Here is an 18,373-nt window from a genome sequence, read left to right on the forward strand (position 1 = left end):
TTTCATCTTTCTCATTCAATTCTAGTAATCCTTATCACTTAAAAATTAACATTTTCTCATTTTTTTACCATTTTTAAAAATAATTTTTGAAATGCAGACATTGTTAATGTGAATTTTTTTTTTTGGTGGAATGGACATGTCCTGTTTATTAACACAGTCAGTCCCTTATGGGCTATTTCGGTTCTTTCTATTATAAATAGCATTGTGATGAACGTCTTTGTAAGCCCTTATCAGTATGTAAGATCATTTCCTTTTGATATACAGATGGGCAACAGCCACATGAAAAGATATCATCAGGGAAAGGCAAATCAAAACCACAATAAGATATCACCTCACACCTGTCAGAATGGCTATACGAAAAAGACAAAAGGGACTTCCCTGGTGGCGCAGTGGTTAAGAATCCACCTGCCAATGCAGGGGACACAGGGTCAAGCCCTGGTCCGGGAAGATCCCACATGCCACGGAGCAACTAAGCCCGTGCGCCACAACTACTGAGCCTGTGCTCTAGAGCCCACCAGCCACAACTACTGAGCCCACCAGCCACAACTACTGAGCCCACGTGCCTAGAGCCCTTGCTCTGCAACAAGAGAAGCCACCACAATAAGAAGGCGGCACACCGCAGTGAGGAGTAGCCCCCGCTCACCGCAACTAGAGAAAGCCCGCACAGCGACAAAGACCCAACGCGGTCATAAATAAATAAATAAATTTATTTATTTTTTAAAAAAAGAGATAACAGGTGTTGGTGAGGCTGTGGAGAAAAGTGAACCTCCTACGCTGGTGGTGGGAATGTAAATTGGTGGAGTCACTATGGAGAACACTATGGAGATTTATCAAAAATTAAAAATAGAACTAGCATACAATCCAGCAATTCCAGTCCTGGGTATTTATCCAAAGAAAACAAAAACACAGATGTGAAAAGATACATGCACCCCAATGTTCATAGCAGCACTAGTTACAATAGCCAAAATATGGAAGCAACCTAAGTGTCCATCAACAGATGAATAGATAAAGAAGATGTGGTATATAGATGCAATGGCATACTACTCAGCCATAAAAAAAGAATAAATTTTACCAAATGTGACAACATTGGTTGACCTGGAGGGTATTATACTTAGTGAACTAAGTCAGGCAAAGAAAGACAAATACTATATGATATGTGTAATGTATGTGTAATCTAAAAAATAAAACAAATAATCAAACATAGCAAGGCAGAAACAGACAAACAGACTCACAGATACAGAGAACCAACTGGTGGTTGCCAGGGAAGAGAGAGGTGAGGGGAGAGGCAAAATAGATAAGGGGATTAAGAGGTACAAACTACAAGATACGAAATCGGTAAGTTAAAACTAAATAAATAGATAAGTTACCAGGGATGTAATGTACAGCACAGCGAAAACGCCAATATTTTATAATAACTCTACGGAGTATAACCTATTAAAATGTCAAAATACCAAATTGTACACCTGAAATTAATACAGTGTTGTAAGTCAACTATACTTCAATCAAAAAAATTAGACATTTAAAAATGATAATAAGATCATTCTCTTGATAAGTCCTGTTTTTAAAGTTCTTGACATATTTTGCCAAGTCCCTCTGCAAAGAGCTTGATTTCGTTTGCATTCCCCTGCCCACCGGGGCCTGAAGGAGCCAGCTTGGCTGCCCTCTCCCCAGTGTGAATATTAACACTGTACACATTCTGGGCTAATTTAAGGGTGAAATTATACCTTATTTAATAGTACTGCAGACAAGGTCATTGGTGGTGCACGTCTGCAAGGTTCCTTGAAGGGCAAGAGGGGAGAAACGGAAGTCTGGGTGGGAGCTGTGGCCTGCAGTCTGAGAACAGGAGAAGGGGTTAGGGAGTCAGTGCAGAGAGAGAAAAAAGAGATGGGCCTTGGGCTGTGTAAGCAGGAGATTTTAATTTATAGAGCTGACATAATGACAACTAGAGAGGCCAGTGCCATCGACAGAAGAATTTATTCCTTGCGTCTCCTGAGAGGACAGGGCGCACTGTGCCAGGCAGGGCCACACGGGGAAGCACCAGGTTTGGTCAGGAAGGAGGAGCAGGAGTGAGGGAGAGCCAAGCTAGAGCCTGTGTCCCTGTGTCCCTGTGGCCATGGGCAGGGCGGGGCAGGGCGATGAGCTCAGGACTGGCCAATGTGAATACTTCTGGTGGACTTCAGGCTATAGGGGTGGTCTCAAGTTGCCTGGTACCTCGCCTTGGCATGATTTAGGGGAGGGGACATATTGGCTTGGGGTGTGAGAGTTAGGTAAGGAGATGCTCCAGGCTGAGCCCTTTGCTGTCTCTAACAATTGGCTAGCACTGGGAGGGACAGTCTCTCTGCAGCCAGCAAGATTTTTTTTTCTTTACTGAAGTGTAGTTGATTTACAATGTTGTGTTAGTTTTTGATGTATAGCAAAGTGATTCAGTTACATATATAAATATATATATATTCTTTTCCATTATGGTTTATTGCAGGATATTGAATAGAGTTCCCTGTGCTCTACAGTAGGACCTTGTTTATCCATTCTAGATATAATAGTTTGCACCTGCTAACCCCAAACCGCCAGCAAGCTTTTTAAGGTGTCAAAACATCAGAAAATACAAACATGATTAACACAGGCTGGGAAGAGGGCACCAGGATTCAGACTGCAGGACCCAGGACACCATGACCCACAGCCCCACTGAAGGCAGGAAAGGATCCTGGGATGAAGGAGGGCATTGGTGAGTCAGTCCATGGGTTTTCAGAGGGAACCTGGACCCTCTAGGCAGGCCTCACTCTCCACTCTCCCCACCCCCATCCCCCCGGCGGTCCACCCAGCTTTGCCAGGGTCACTGCCACACTCGGGGTCAGGATTTGGGGCTGTGCATGACGTTAAACCCAGCACAGGGCAGGATGTGGCCCAGGTGACAGTAATCTACAGGACAGAGGAAAAAAATGTCCCTCCCAGCCTCAGGTCATGTGGCCCTAAACGGTCTGCAGACTGAATTTTTAGTTTGTCAGGTGACATGCATTGAGGCTCCACTGTTGAGCCGGGTGACACAGATGAGAACTGCTCCCCACTTCTTCCCCTAAAATTGTCCCTTTCGGTTCCATGCCCAGAAGCCCTGTGCCCGAGCAAGCAGCAGAGGGGCAGGGCCAAGCGGGCTGGCTCTGGTAGCTGGGCCCATGTCCCAGGGGTGGCATGTTGGACGGCCCTGCAGGGACCAGGAAGAGCGATGGAAAGGGGGGAGAGCAGGGGAGGAGGAAGGTGGGCAGGGCTGGGCAGGCACCTCGGCCCCTGCCGGTGCCCCCCGTCTCCCCTCTCAGGACCACCCCGCAGAGCCCTCTCCTCCCAAGGCCCAGCTGCCCGGACACTCAGCACATCCCTCCTCGCCCTGCAGCTGGTCCCGCTCTGCCGCCAGCCCCACCTCAAATCCCAGCCAGCAGCCCTCGCCATGCTGGGCCCCCAGCCCATAGGTGGTGATGGTGGCACCGTGGGAAAGACATGCCACTATTCCGTCCCAGCAGATATGGGAGGGCAGTGGGGGAAAAGGAAGGGAGAGGCCTGCAGTGAGCACACTCAACCGCCCAATCAGGGGTCTGCGGACGTGCCTGGAGGCATGTGGGTTGTTAAGTGCCCAGGCGGGGAGGGCTGGGGTGGCCCTGGCAACGCGTGCTGGGGACAGGATGCAAAGGCAGTGTGTACGGGACAGTCCAGCTCAGTGAGAGCTGCCCCATTCAAGCAGCCTCCCAGCCTACATACAAAATCAGAAACAAGGAAGAAAGGAACGGAGGGAGGGAGGGAGGGTGGAAGGACAAACACAGGCGACCCCAGCCTGTCACCTGGGGCACGCAGAAGGCCAGCGGCCAGTCTGATCGTTAGTAGTGTTGCGGCTGCCACTAAAGAGTGCGGACTCCCCCGCCCCTACCCCAGGAGACTTAACAATCATCTCACCCAAAGTCTTCTTCACGGCTGAGAAGACTGAGGCCCCACCTGAGAGGAGGAGGATCTCCCCAGGCACATGGCGGGGGTTTCTGGACTCTCTGACCAGGATGCCACATCAGCTCCCGTGACCACCTGCCCAGGTCCCAGAGTGACCCTTGGGCCCTGGGCAGCCGAGGAACAGCAGAATAAGATGGTCCCCAGCAGGGCCAAAGCGTATGTCACTGGAAGGTGCTGTGAATGACCCAGACTCAGAAGCGGGGAAATGAAACAGGTCCTCTCTGGGCTGCGGTGCGACCCAGGGGCTGAGACCCTGTCCCCAGTTAAGGGCTGACTTCTGTGGTCTGGTGAAGGCCATGGAGAGGGTGGCCTGGTAGCCTTCTGTGAACATCCAGGAGCTCCTGCAGCACCTGGCCCTAAGAGGCCAAGACAGGCCCAGGACCAATCAAAGTATTTTCCTCAGAAAACCATTTCAGGCTGCACCAAATATGGTAACTGTATTCGTTTCCTAGGGCTGCCATTACAAATGATCACAAACTGAATGGCTTAAAACAGTAATGTCGGGCTTCCCTAGTGGCGCAGTGGTTGAGGGTCCGCCTGGCGATGCAGGGGACATGGGTTCGTGCCCCGGTCCGGGAAGATCCCACATGCCGGAGAGCAGCTGGGCCCATGAGCCATGGCCGCTGAGCCTGCACGTCCCGAGCCTGTGCTCCACAACGGGAGAGGCCGTGACAGTGAGGCCCGTGTACCGCAAAAAAAAAAAAAAAAACACTAATGTCTTCTCTCACAGTTCTGGAGGCTAGAAATCCAAGTTCCAGATGTTGGTGTAGGGCCATGCTCTTGAAGGCTCTAGGGAAGAATCCTCCTTTACCTCTTCCCAGATTCCTGTGGTTGCCAGCAATACTTGGCGTTCCTTGGCTTCCAACAGCATCACTCCAACCTCTGCCTCTGTCCTCACGCGGCATTCTCCCTGTGTGTGTGTCTGTCCCCAAACGTCCTTCTTACTATAAGGACATTAGTCATTGGATTAGGGCCCAACTTTCTCCAGCACGACCTCATCTGAACTTGATTACATCTGCAAAGACCCTGCTCGCATCACAGGTACTGGGGTAAAGACTTGAACATATCTTTTGGGGGGACGCATTTCAACCCGGTTCAGAGATCAGTTCCCCATATCTCTACTCCTGATACTCAAAGTGTAATCCTCGGAGCATCAGCCTCACCTGGGAGCTTGTGAGAGACACAAAACCTAGGGCCCTGCCCCCGACCTAGGAATCAGAATCGGCAGTCCCTATGCTCTTTCAATTTTGAGAAGCCTTGGGTCACCACCTGATTCTTTGGGGGCCAGGAATTCCTGGAGGGGACTGAGAAGATTCGAGAGGGGAATCATCCAGAAAAGAATTGCCAGTTTGCCTTCTTCCCGTCTCTGCTCCTGCCCTCCGCTCCCCATAAGAACTAAGATAAGTCAGGGATTCAAGCCTGGGAAAGAGAGGGTTGTTCACACACACACCCAAGGGAGGGGCCTTCAGGGAACCATAGAACTTGGTCCGTATCCTCTTGGTCAGTCCCCCTCTGGGGGACACAGAGGTCAGTATCTGACTCATACATCAAATATCTAACTTTGAGAACAGCCAAGATGCCTGCCCTGCAACAATGCAAAGAGGAAAAAGCATCTCCTACAACAGAGACAAGAGAAGATGAGGTCCTTACTAAAGGATGAGATCAGCGTACAAAGGCCCTTCCAAGGCGAGCACCTGGCCACAGAGCTGACCTCAGCGGACGGGTGGAACCACGGGCAGGCAGGCTGCCAAAATACGGAGCAGCAGGCCGAGGGAACACCTCCAAAGAGTAGCAACCCTGCACATGCCCCGCGGCACCTGCCAAACAAGTAGCCCATTCTGCCCTCCGGCCGCGCTGCGCTGCGTGGCGCCCCAGGCCCCGCCCCCGCGCCGTGCCCAAGCCCCGCCCCAAGCCCCTGCCGTCACTTCCGCTTTGGGGAAGCAGAGGCTCGTCACTTCCGGGAGCGCTGCGTGGGCCTCTTTCGCTTGCGAGCTGGCGACATGGCGGCCCTGACTGGACCGGCCAAGCCGCTCCTGTCCCTGAACCCGCAGGAGGATACCAAGTTTAAGAAGGAGGTGGCGCAGGTTCGCCGGCGCGCAAGCAAGGTGAGAGGCCGGCGCGGCCCGGGCCGCGAGGGGAGGCGGGGGACGGGGTCTGGGGGTCCTGCCCGGCGCGCCTTGGCCTCCCCACGCCTGTGCTTCGTCCGGGGTCACCCCGGGCGGGCTCCGACCTCACAAGGTAGGAGGCCGAGGTTTCCCCGGGAGGACCGAGAAAAGACGCGGTTGGGCCGTGGGCCTTAGGGTCCTCCGGGGGGTAAGGGGTGGGTATAGGGGAGGGGTGCACGAGGAGAGGAGAGGAGAGCCAGCTGCTGGGTCGGCCCTCGTCCCGTGCGCGGATCAGCCTCACCCCGGAGCCGTCCTGCTTCCGCTTTCCCCCCGAACTGGGGAGGTTGGTTTGCCCGGTTAGTGGTTTTGGAATTCTTGAAAGACAGTATTTGCTAGGGACCCTGACATCAAGTTCTGTTTGCCCAGGGGTTTAGCATAAAAGGCACGTGTGGAAAACTTAAAAGTCCTTATTATGGGAGGCAGGGGTACGGTGGCTGAGATACTGAAAGGTTACTGGGCATCGTGAAGGTTAACTGACGTCTTTTTTTTATATCCAGCAGGTTCTTATTAGTTATCTATTTTATACGCATTAGTGTATTTATGTCAATTCCCGTCTCCCAGTTCATCCCACTTCCACCCCCGCCACTTTCCCCTTAACTGACATCTTAAAAGTGTTCCTTTACGTGGGACACTTAACGATGGTCTGCAAACAGAATTGAAGGGTACGTTTAGGTGGAGTTCTTAGACCAGAAGATTTTAAAATAACGTGTTCAAAGATTTACTTTATCTGTTGATCCAGCGTGTAGTTACTGAGCACTTACTTCGGGCTGGGAGTGGGAGGCTGAGAAGACCGCCTACTGCTTGATGGTTGTCCTCTTGGGGAGATAGACATTACACAGCCAATTTTTTTTTAACCTTTATTTTTATTGAGGTACAGTTGATTTACAATGTTGTGTTAATTTCTGCTGTACAGCGAAGTGATTCAGTTATATTTATATGTGTATGTGTGTATATACATATATATATTCTTTTCCATGTTTTTTCCACTATGGTTTATCACAGGATATTGAATGCAGTTCCCTGTGCTATACAGGAGGACCTTGTTGTTTATCCATTCTCTATATAATAGTTTGCATCTGCTAACCCCACCCTCCCATTCCATCCCTCCCCCACCCTTGGCAACCATTAGTCTGTTCTCTGTGTCTAAACAGCTAATTCTTTAGTGTGTTATGGTAAGTGGAGATACAGAGTAGGTTCTTGACCTCTTGTCTTAGACTGAGAGCAAGGAGTTTCACAAGTTTTGTTGCATTGTGACTTCTTATTACAAAGAAAATATTTGCCTGGTCTTTGTGTCTTCAGCAACAGGAGAAACAAAAACTTACTCCTGGAGTGATCTATGTGGGCCACTTACCTCCGTCGCTTTATGAAACCCAGATCCGAGCATACTTCTCCCAGTTTGGCACTGTTACAAGATTCAGACTGTCCAGGAGTACCAAGGTAGGATTTTTGTATTGAATTAGATGGTTTTATTTTCCAAAAGTGTATCATCCTTGACAGTTTATGGAGCATGTTCGCATGTTATCACTTATCACTCTTCATTCCAGAAAGGGGTTGGATAAGGTCTAGAACCTGAAGCAGCCATGAGAGCAAAATCAGTATTCCTGTAAATGTTTGCTTTGCTTTTTAAGAAAAAAAGGTAATTGCTTCAAGTCCTCAAACTAAATCGGCAGTCCCGATAAATGAGTCCTGTTTGTCATGTGACTGCTAAGCTACGGGTACGTGAACTTCAGTTTGAGGGACAGGTTCATACATCTTCTTGTATCAGCCTCTGATAGGTAGCATCCCTGTGACAGCAAAGGTTTGTATGGTGGGTAGTTGGATAAGGACACTGGAGCCAGACTACCTAGTAGGTATGAGGCCTGTCTCTACATGTTATTGGTTGTGTGACTAGGGACAAATTCTGTAACCTCTCCATGCTTCTGTCTTCTGATTTTCATATTTGTAAGATAGGACCTCCTCGGAGTATCTAATCGAAGATAAATATGGTAATAAGTGTAAGATTCTTAGAACACCTGACACACGAAGTACCATATGAACGTTATTGTTGTCTCATACCTACGTCCTAATAAAATATTTCATTAATAGAGGAGTGGCCCACTTTATTTTCTTCCCACACATACACTTTATTGGTTGTAACCGCAGAGTTCTTGTTATTGGAATTTCTTTTTTTTCTCAGTACGGTTTTTCCACATTTTCCCGGTTGAGTTACAGCAAATCAGAATTAGCTATCTGTTGTCACTGCTCTGTTCCGTTGCTTGAATAAACTACAGTTTATTTATCCACCCTCCTGTTGAAGCCTAGGTTTTTTCCAGTCTTGTAGGTGAAGCTGCTAGGGACATTCTTGGTGCAGGTGTAGGCAACTTTCTCTAGAACAGTATTTTTCAGACCTTCAGTCCACAGTAAGAAATCCACAAGGCAACACACATGTACGTGTACATAAACATAAATGAAATACAAGTCCCAGGAGATGATACTTAACCTTTCTATTCAGTTTTGTAACAATATTTTTCTGACCTACTAAGTTCATTTTGTTGCCCTCTAAAAGGTCAGACTCTGAGTTTGAAAAATAGAGCTTTACAGCCTATCCTCAGGATGACTGAGTGCAGAATGAGTTTCTCCATATTGAGTATAGTTGTTCCCCAGCTTTGTATTCTGAAAATGTTCGGGTCTACAGGGAAGTAGAAAGAATGGTGTGATGAACATCCCTCCCCTGGATTCACCCGTTATTAATATCCTGACACATAAGCTTCATCTCTTCCCGTATCTATAAAAACGTACACACCTCTTTGTTTTGTTGAACCTTTTGAAGCAAGTGGCAGTTGTAATGCTTTAATACTAAAGGTATAATCATCAGTTTAAGAATGAGGACATTCTGCTATGTAATCCCAGTGTGAAAATCTCATTTACTGTCCATCATCACATACCCCCGTGGTCCCTGCCCACCCTGGGATCCAGTTAGGGTTCGTGCATTGCACGTGCTTGTTTAGGTCTTCATCCTATCTCGAACCATCTCTTTACTCCTGTTTTGCTTTGATTTTTCTTGACATAGGCTTTTTTGGAGAGTTTAGGCCAGTTGTCTTGGAAAGCCTGCTCCTTGCTGAGATGCACTGAAATGCATCATTTCCAGCTTTGTTGCATAGTAGTAAAGCTACCGCCTCCCCACGCACCCCCGTTTTGACTATTTGCTTGGTATTGCCAGCATTCTGGGATTACTAGGTCGAGGTGTTGGCTTTTAAGTTTTTGGTTTTTTGGATACCTGACATGTATTTCCACATCAGGTTTCAAAAGAGTTATTAGTTCACAGTGTGGTACCTTGAGCTAGATTTCACAGTGTTTTACACTCCACCATCCTTCCCCACCTGAGTTGGGATTGTAAAAGGACTGTCAGATTTTTAAAGTTTTACCAGAATTGTCCTGTTGCAGATAACTGAACTGAGACTCTGGGTTGTGGCCGTGTCCGAGTTGTTAGTCGGTGGCGCAGCTGGTGCTAGGAGTGAGCCTCCTGGCCTCCAGCTCTGTTGAGCCACACACCCTTTAAATGGTTTCTCATTTCCAGGATCACATGACCAGTTTTGAGCCGTATCTGAGAATATGTTGTTTAATGCAAGATTGTAAACTATTTCTAGTCGCTGTCGCTAAGAACTGGATCTGTAGTGGGGAAAAGTTCTTTTTCTACTGCCCTCCTAAGGTCCCTGGCTGGCACCCTATAAATTGGACTGCAAAAAGGGATTAACAAGACCAAAACAAACACCTAAAATGTATGCTTACACGTGGCACTGCTCAGAGAGGAATAACTCAAAGGGTTGGTTAGAACTTGGGCCTATACAGCATCTTGGCAAAGGAGCAAAACATTTTTGGAGGAGCGACAAGATGAAGGAAAAGTGCTTTGAGTTTTTAGAGCTGCAAATTGTGGGAAGGCAAATATATGGGAGACTAATGATGGATAAGATCTACTTCGTAAAGTTTATTGTGTAGAGTCCTCTAACTTCTGTCTTTCTGGTAGAGGGAGGAAGACACCTTTGTAAATTCATGTCCTGTTTTTAGGTAAATAAGGAGAGGACAGAGTTTTTCTTGTATCTATTTCTCAATTCCTTCATCTCAAAATAATCCTATGCCAAAGGAGCGGATGTTGGGCAGGCATACCCTGCCACCCTGCAGTAACATGTTTTGAGTACTCGACAGACATCTTGTGGAGCGCTTACGGATTATTTCGTATTTTCCTAGCAATGCTGTGAGGGTGGTTATAGAAGGAAAAACTGAGGCTTGAACATTCCTTACCCGATGAAGTGTCAGAGCCAGGGTCCAAACCTGGGCATTTGGACTCTAGAACTCTTGTTACCGAGCTCGGTGAGAAAAATCCACTGTATGTTGCAGTGCGGAAGCCAAGAACTCCGGATGTCCATGTCAGAGGATGTCCTTCGCCCCAGCCGTGGAGAAGCCCAGTCACTAGTAAACATGACAGTGAATCAGTATTTTATTGATTAACTTTAGAGACACTGAGTTCATTTCTTTTCAGTTTTTCCATATAAAATGGGAATTATATCACCTGCATTCTTTGTGAAGTATTATACCATCTCCTGGGTAGTATTAAATACATGGATGACGTGACCACCCGTGAGATCAATAACAAGTAAAGGGCTGGGTGGCCTCCCACGTTTCCTTTATGGTGGGCTGTTGCTATTGGATGAATTCCAACCACAGTAACGTATTCATCATACGTAATCAAAGTCCCAGGAATGCCTCAAAATCAGTGGCAAGTTCAGACTATTCTGAACTTTTCTTTCCCCATAACAGTCCCCAGACTATGTGATTTGAAGTTGGAATCAAAGGTGCCTTAATGTTATTCAGTGAGGGGGCTAATGTACATTATTTAAACTAATGACGTTTTAGGAGTTTGATGGCACATCAGAATTTAATTGTTCTGCTTTCTGTGGTGGGTTTTCCATTGCAGACCGGAAATAGCAAAGGCTATGGCTTTGTGGAGTTTGAATCTGAAGATGTTGCCAAAATAGCTGCTGAAACGATGAACAACTACCTTTTTGGCGAAAGACTCTTGAAGTGTGAGTACCCGTCTTACCTGTGGGGCTGCGGGGACGCCTCCCGCTGACGGGAGGGAAGGACGGGTTGCTTAGCTGCTTGGATCCCCACCCCCACCCCTGGGGTGATTCTCTTAAGCAGTGGTGCAAGGGTTTAAGTGCATTTTCCAGATGGGGTCTAATGGGAACTTCTAAATCTTCCAGAGTGAGAGCTGCTTTAGGCTGAGATGGGGTTGGTTAGGTTCCTTGAGTAAATAGGAAGAGCTTCCTAGCGGGATGTGGAAGGGCTCCCTGAGAAGGAGTCACTGAAGTTGAAACCTGAGAATTACGTAACAGCGAGCCAGGTGAAGGGGTGGGAGTGAGGATTTGCTGAGGGGACGGCAGATGCAGAACCAGGCTGACCGACCGTATTCGCCCGCGAGGAGAATCACAAGAGGTGCAGGAGGAGAATTAGAGGAAGGGAGGGGGGAGTCCGGAGTGGACCCCGAGGACAGCGGGACCCACTGATGGGTTCTAGACCGGACGACCTTCAGTGTGAGGAGTCACGTTTCAGTCGGCCTGCATGGCAGTGGCTGCAGCACCTCCACAGAGAAGCCATCGGGAGTGGCGGGATGGCCGCGGATTAGAAGTTCACCCTGCAGGGGTAGGGCCACCAGCGACTAGCCTCCCAGAGCAGCACCCTCCGGAGGCGGGGCCGAGCTTCCGGCCGCCCTGTGCTCAGGCTGGAGGGCGCCCATCCCAGTGCCCAAGTAGCACCCCTCTACCTCGGTTCCTGTTGCTAAGAGAGTCCCAGTAACTCCTGAGGTCCTGCGTTCGTTCACACATTAAAAACGCGGCTCTTGCCGGGACGAAATGGGCTGAGTGGGTAACCACGTGTATCAGATCAGTGCTGTGCTGTATCTGACTTTTGAAAGATGGCACAAAGGGCTCTGAACCCGGATACGAGTGAGATTAGCCACGTCATCACCGGTTGTTTGTTTCTTTTTTAATGTTTTGGCTGCACTGCTTAGCATGTGGATCTTAGTTCCCCGACCAGGGGTCGAACCTGCACCCCGTGCAGTGGAAGCGTGGAGTCTTAACCGCTGGACTGCCAGGGAATTCCCAAACACCCCCCCCCTTTTTTTTTCTTTTAATGGAAGCAGTTTATCTTGGAGGTGATCCCAGGAAAATACCTGTAAGGAGTGGCGACATGGGGCAGGGGGAGGAAGTCGATAATAAGTCAGTAAAAAGGGTGTGTTAGCAAGCAGGTTACCACTTAGGCAGCTGGGCTCCGTCCTGCTGGTAACACTGGGAGACAGAATTATCCCACCTGACAAGCAAGGGAACTGGGGTATTGGTGTACCAACTCCCCATCCATCACTGGTGGAGGGTGGATTCCAGGGGTTTTGGCTTCCCTTGCATGTAGGCCCAGTGTGCGTCCGTGAGCAGAGAGATGCAGATAAGCAGTGAGCTGCCTTAGTCCTGGGCAGGTGCCCAGAGGATCAGCACTTCTGCTACCGTGGGTCACACAGTCTAAAAGTAGTGATCCTTTTAGTTTCAGGAACCCTGAGACTTGATACCATCCACACTCTCCTCTGTGCTACTTGTTGTTCACTCAGGAACCTCTAGTCCTGGAATTGCTCTTGGCGCACACACACAGTGAGTGTTTGATAAATAGTTGTGGGCTGTATGACTTTCCCTTGGGCGCCTGCTTTATTCTTTCAGGCTTCTCCACTAAATGGGGGACGTGTCATTTTGATTGTGCAGTGAGGAATGACACGGGAAATTCTACAGTTAATGTGAAAACCCTTTTCCTCTCATGTGGTTGAAAACCTTTTTTATTATTATTATAGGTCATTTTATACCACCGGAAAAAGTACATGAAAAACTTTTTAGAGAGTGGCATATGCCATTTAAAAGGCCATCATATCCAGCAGTGAAACGGTATAATCAGCATCGGACACTTCTTCAAAAGCTACGGATGGAAGAGCGATTTAAAAAGAAGGAAAAATCACTCAGGAAGAGATTGGCTATGAAGGGAATTGATTATAACTTCCCTTCACTGGTAGGTATTGCTTTGTATAAAGTATCTAACCCAGTACTTTGATCCCATGCTAGGTTTTGACTAAATTTTTGAAACCTTGCATTAAAGGTTTGTTTCTGTAAGTTTGTCATAGCAATCGTATTATCTCCATTATACAGAAAAGGAAACTCCTGAAAGGGATTAGCTGATCTGCAACATTTACCTGATTTAGTAATTTTAGATTATTGAAGTTAAACCCTATTTGACCCAACACCATAATGCTTGTAGATTACTAGTAAAGGTGTCATTGCCAGAATTAAATGTTTGGTTTATTATATGTTATCAGTAAATATCAAGACTGTAAATTGACCATCCTTTTTATGCCATTCTAGTTAATTTTTTTTTTTTTTTGCTTCTTTTTTTTTTTTCTTTGCGGTACGCGGGCCTCTCACTGTTGTGGCCTCTCCCGTTGCGGAGCACAGGCTCCGGACGCACAGGCTCAGCGGCCATGGCTCACGGGCCTAGCCGCTCCACGGCATGTGGGATCTTCCCAGACCGGGGCATGAACCCGTGTCCCCTGCATTGGCAGGTGGACTCTCAAGCACTGTGCCACCAGGGAAGCCCTCTAGTTAAATTTTTTGTTTCATGGTCTTCTAAGTTGGAAATACTCCCAAAGTGTATGTCAGAATTAACCAGTAAGCATGAATTCTGTGGATTAAATGAGTGGGAGTTGAAATACAGGAAGGCTCCTTACATGCATGGGTTAACAGATTTTCATCCAGTTCTTACTTCATTGCTTGCTGAACAAGGAGACCTTGCTGAATCTTTCCTCCCTCTTTCATAGTAAGGAGAACTCTACGTCTATAATTAAAAAACAAGAATGCAGGTCATTAGGGTGTGGATAGCATAGGTAAAGATCTTATTTTTTTTCTTGACTATATCTTGAGATTGTTTTGGGTCTTCCATAGGCCCTGTCGGCTTATTTCCAAACAGTTAATTAGTTGGTAAGAGATGGTATCTATTACCAAGTTTATTAGGTCTTTTAACCTTATCCAGAAACTGGAAGACCAAGCTGCTATCCTTGGGCCCAGTTCCTGGTTGGTTTATTTTCCCTTTCTGTTGTTGTTGCTTTTTTTTTTTTCCTTTTTTTCTTTTCTTTTTCATTGAAGTATAGTTGATTTACAATATTATATTAGTTTCAGGTGTAAAACAGCGATTTAATATTTTTATCGGTTATATTCCATTTAAAGTATAAAACATTGACTGTATTTTCCTGTGCTGTAATATATCCTTGTGGCTTTTTTTTAGTTTTGTTTTATTTTATTAATAAATTTATGTATTTGTTTCTATTTTTGGCTGCGTTGGGTCTTTGTGGCTGCATGCGGGCTTTGTCTAGTTGCGGTGAGCGGGCTTCTCATTGCGGTGGCTTCTCTTGTTGCGGAGCACGGGCTCCAGGTGCACAGGCTTCAGTAGTTGTCACTCATGGCTCTAGAGTGCAGGCTCAGTAGTTATAGCACATGGGATTAGTTGCTCCACGGCATGTGGGATCTTCCCGGACCAGGGCTCAAATCTGTTTCCCTTGCATTGGCAGGTGGATTCTTAACCACTGCGCCACCAGGGAAGTCCCATTTTATACATAGTAGTTTGTATCTCTTAATCCCCTACCCCTATCTTGCCCCTCCCACCTTCCCTCTCCCCACTGGTAACCACTAGTTTGTTCTCTATATCAGTCTGTTTCTGTTTTGTTATATCTATTTATGTTTTATTTTTTAGATTCAGCATATAAGTGAAAACATACAGTATTTGTCTTTCTCTGTCCTGTTTCACTTAGCACAATGCCCTCCATTCCATCAAATGGCAAAATTTTGTTCTTTTTTATGGCTGAGTAGTATTCCATTGTATATATGTACCACATCTTCTTTATCCATTCATCTGTTGATTGACACTTAGGTTGCTTCCATATTTTGGCTGTAATAAATAGTGCTGCAGTGAACATTGGGGTGCATGTATCTTTTCGAATTAGTGTTTTCATCTTCTTTGAATGTATGCCCAAGAGTAGGGTTTTTGGATCATACGGTAATTCTATTTTTAGTTTTTTAAGGAACCTCCATACTGTTCTCCATAGTGGCTGCACTAATTTACATTCCCACCGACAGTGTACAAGGATTCCCCTTTCTCCACACCCTCTCCAGCATTTGTTATTTGTGGTCTTTTTTTTTTTTTTTTTTAATCCTGTTCATGCTGTGTGGCATATGGGATCTGAGTTCCCCAACCAGGGATTGGACCCATGACCCCTGCATTGGGAGCGCAGAGTCTTAACCACTGGACAGCCAGGGAAGTCCCTGTTTGTGGTCTTTTTTATGATGGCCATTCTGACCGGTGTGAGGTGATAGATACCTCACTGTGCCTGGTGGTTAATTCTTTGCCCAAATCCCAAACACAGCCTGTAATGATACATGTTAAAACAACATTATATCACAGTTTGCGCCCTGGTACTCTTGTGATCCATTCAGGAGCTGGAGAACTGCTTTTCCTGTGCCCCGTCTGTTACCTTGTAGGAAGCAGGCTGCTGCATTCAGTCCTGGACTTAAGCAGGACAGACCTCCTCCAGGGCCTGCCTTTCCACGTTCGTCCTGGCTCCCCGCTTCCTGACACAGGATTCTCTGGCCAGCTCCGGCTTCTGGGCCTTCACTTCAGCCTCTGCAACTTCTGCCCGCTCCTCAGCTAGGCCCCTTTTGTAGTGTTGCCCTTTACTTAAGATCATTCACTGTATTTGTGGATTTTGCTTTTTAAATTGAAATGCTCCGGGGACGTCCATGATGGTCCAGTGGGAAAGAATCTGCTTTCAATGCAGAGGACTCCGGTTTGATCCCTGGTCGATGAGCTAAGATCCCACATGCTGCAGGGCAGCTAATCCTGCATGCCTCAACTAGAGAGCCCATGCGCTCTGGAGCCTGCACGCCACAACTAGAGAGAAGCCTGCACGCCGCGGTGAAAGATCCCGCATGCTGCGATGAAGATCCTGCGTGCCGCAGCTAAGACCCAATGCAACCAAAAATTAAATAAATAAATAAATAAATAAATAAAATATTTTTTTAAATAAAAAAAATAAAGTCTTCCCTGATCCCCATATAAATTGGTACCCCCCATATAAACAAACAAACAAATAAATAAATTGAAATGCTCTGTCATATAGAATTTATTCATAATATGTATAAGGACCTAGTGGTAAGTTTTAAAGTGTACATATGTGACACTGCCGGTTTACAACTTCTTTATGTTTGCTTATGTTAAGGTGTTACATAAAAATGAGGAAAATGCTTCAAACACTGGTCCTCAAAATTCCAGAAAGCACCAGGTAAAACTTTAATTTATCGTATTACCTACCAGATATTAGAGAAAGATAAATGGGGAAATACATTCAAGACTACTATAGCTGATAAATATGCAGATTGATGAAGTCTCTTAAATTTATTTAAGGCTTTACGTAAGAAGAAGAAAAAAGCAGCTTTGGTCACTCCTAACACTCCTGAGAAGACTGTGGATAGCCAGGTAAGATCGTCTTCAGAATTTTGGGAATCAGGAACTACAATTTAAGAGAGGAAAAGCAGTTGCTGCGACTGTCACTTTGCTAAAATTTCATTTAATCTTGGGACTTTTTGGTAAATCCTTACTGATGATTTAGCAGGCATAGTAGAGTCTTCTATCTAATACTCTGTCATGGAACATATCATATCCATTAATTGTGAATTTTCATAGTAAGTGTGATAAGCACCTAAGCTCTTGATTATGTGCAGCTGTATCACCAGAAGATGGAAACAGGCCTAAAATAATATGCGTAACTTTTAATAAGAGAGGGGAGGTTAAGGGGGGGCGGTCATTCCTAACATCTTCCCACATTCATGTATTACAATCTTTAACTTGAACCCAGGGCCCCACACCGGTTTGTACACCAACATTTTTGGAGAAACGAAGATCTGAAGTGGCTAAAATGAATGATGATGATAAAGATAATGAGATAGTTTTCAAACAGCCCACATCTGGTGTAAAAGAAGAAACAAAAGACACTCAGACGCCTACAAGTTCAAGGAAAAAAAGACGAAGAAAAAGCACCCAATAATTCTGAATGTATTGTGTATGGTTGGTGTTCTGGAAAAGGTGATTTTATTACGGAGGCTGATTCTTTGTATTTAACTAGATACGGCGGAATGCAATCAGTAACGAGATGGTCGGAGGAAAAAACTGTCAATCCAAGTCAGCAGGGAGAGCAGTCAGTGATTTTGGCTTCCCCGCCCTCGCAGAGATGCAGGGCTGAGCACCAGCTCAGCAGCCCGGCTCACGCTGCCTGTGTCCTGCCTCTGCGGCTCTCTTCAGCTTTCATAGCTGCCTTTAGTGGCTCTGCCTGGGTAGCTTAAGTACTAGGCTGTAGCCTTTGTCGTTACCATCAAATAAAGAAAATCAAATCTTCATTAAGTGACCATGTAAATGGTTCTCTGTTAGACCCATCAGATGGCTGAAACTGGACCTTAAATTGTATGAAGGGTGAGAAGGCAGCGTCACTAGTAATTGGGATTCGTTTATGTATATGTGATCATTTTTACCAACGTTAAGTTAGTTTGGGGCGGGCTAGCATGGATTAATTAGTAACTACATCCTGTATCAGTATCATCAATCTGGAATTAGACTTCAACATTCAAGCAGTGACCGCCAGGTAAACTTTTTCTATATTTTTTTGTATGCAAGGGGGACTTGGGTGTCTTGAAGTAAAATTGCTGGTTTTTGCCTTTTCAACTATCTTTAAGTTTCTGATGCTCTTGAAATATGCTTTTGTATCAGCTAATTCAGGTTCATTAAAAACATTCATTACCACCAAACATTTTTTTCATCTAATACTTGTTAAATACTTACTCTTACAAGATACTGGGCTGGGTGAGTTGGGTTTAAGTATATACAAAGAGCGTGTTCTACCTCTGGGATAGTCCCTGACGCAGAGTATGCTCGCCCTGTGTTCACTGAGCTGCGTGAGTATCAGAACTGCCTCCCTCTTTGAACAGTGTCTGAACTTGTCGATCCGGAAGTCCATCTGGTGTCCCCTTCTGGGAAAGCACCAGGTAAGCTCATCAGTGCAGCCTGTCGGGTTTTGAATAGTTCCCAGTTCCCGACCTACAACCCGGCCACCCCAGTGT

General features: G+C 46.3%; 1 protein-coding gene across 2 annotated transcripts; it reads left to right on the top strand.

Moving 5' to 3' along the window:
• Nucleotides 1–5,927: 5,927 nt before the first annotated feature.
• On the top strand, nucleotides 5,928–18,061 carry NIFK (nucleolar protein interacting with the FHA domain of MKI67). 2 transcript variants are annotated; one of them, XM_081241550.1, is made up of 7 exons: nucleotides 5,928–6,089; nucleotides 7,449–7,586; nucleotides 11,101–11,209; nucleotides 13,018–13,229; nucleotides 16,483–16,545; nucleotides 16,668–16,739; nucleotides 17,119–18,061. In XM_081241550.1, exons 1-7 carry the CDS (start codon nucleotides 5,985–5,987, stop codon nucleotides 17,305–17,307), a joined length of 888 nt encoding a protein of 295 aa, XP_081097676.1. In that variant the 5' UTR covers nucleotides 5,928–5,984; the 3' UTR covers nucleotides 17,308–18,061. The 2 variants fall into 2 exon arrangements, with proteins under 2 accessions (XP_081097676.1, XP_081097677.1); XM_081241551.1 differs by having other exon boundaries at nucleotides 7,455–7,586.
• Nucleotides 18,062–18,373: the final 312 nt, after the last annotated feature.

This window comes from Mesoplodon bidens (assembly GCF_964165515.1).
Source record: "Mesoplodon bidens genome assembly, chromosome: 8".
Taxonomy (NCBI): Eukaryota; Metazoa; Chordata; class Mammalia; order Artiodactyla; family Ziphiidae; genus Mesoplodon; species Mesoplodon bidens.

What these genes read in the sequence shown, in the direction of transcription:
- NIFK (XM_081241550.1), top strand. Translation starts at nt 5,985, where the DNA reads ATGGCGGCCCTGACTGGACCGGCCAAGCCGCTCCTGTCCCTGAACCCG. An exon ending in TGGCGAAAGACTCTTGAAGT is followed by an intron (nt 11,210 to 13,017) that starts GTGAGTACCCGT and finishes TTATTATTATAG; the next exon opens with GTCATTTTATACCACCGGAA. An exon ending in ATTATAACTTCCCTTCACTG is followed by an intron (nt 13,230 to 16,482) that starts GTAGGTATTGCT and finishes GCTTATGTTAAG; the next exon opens with GTGTTACATAAAAATGAGGA.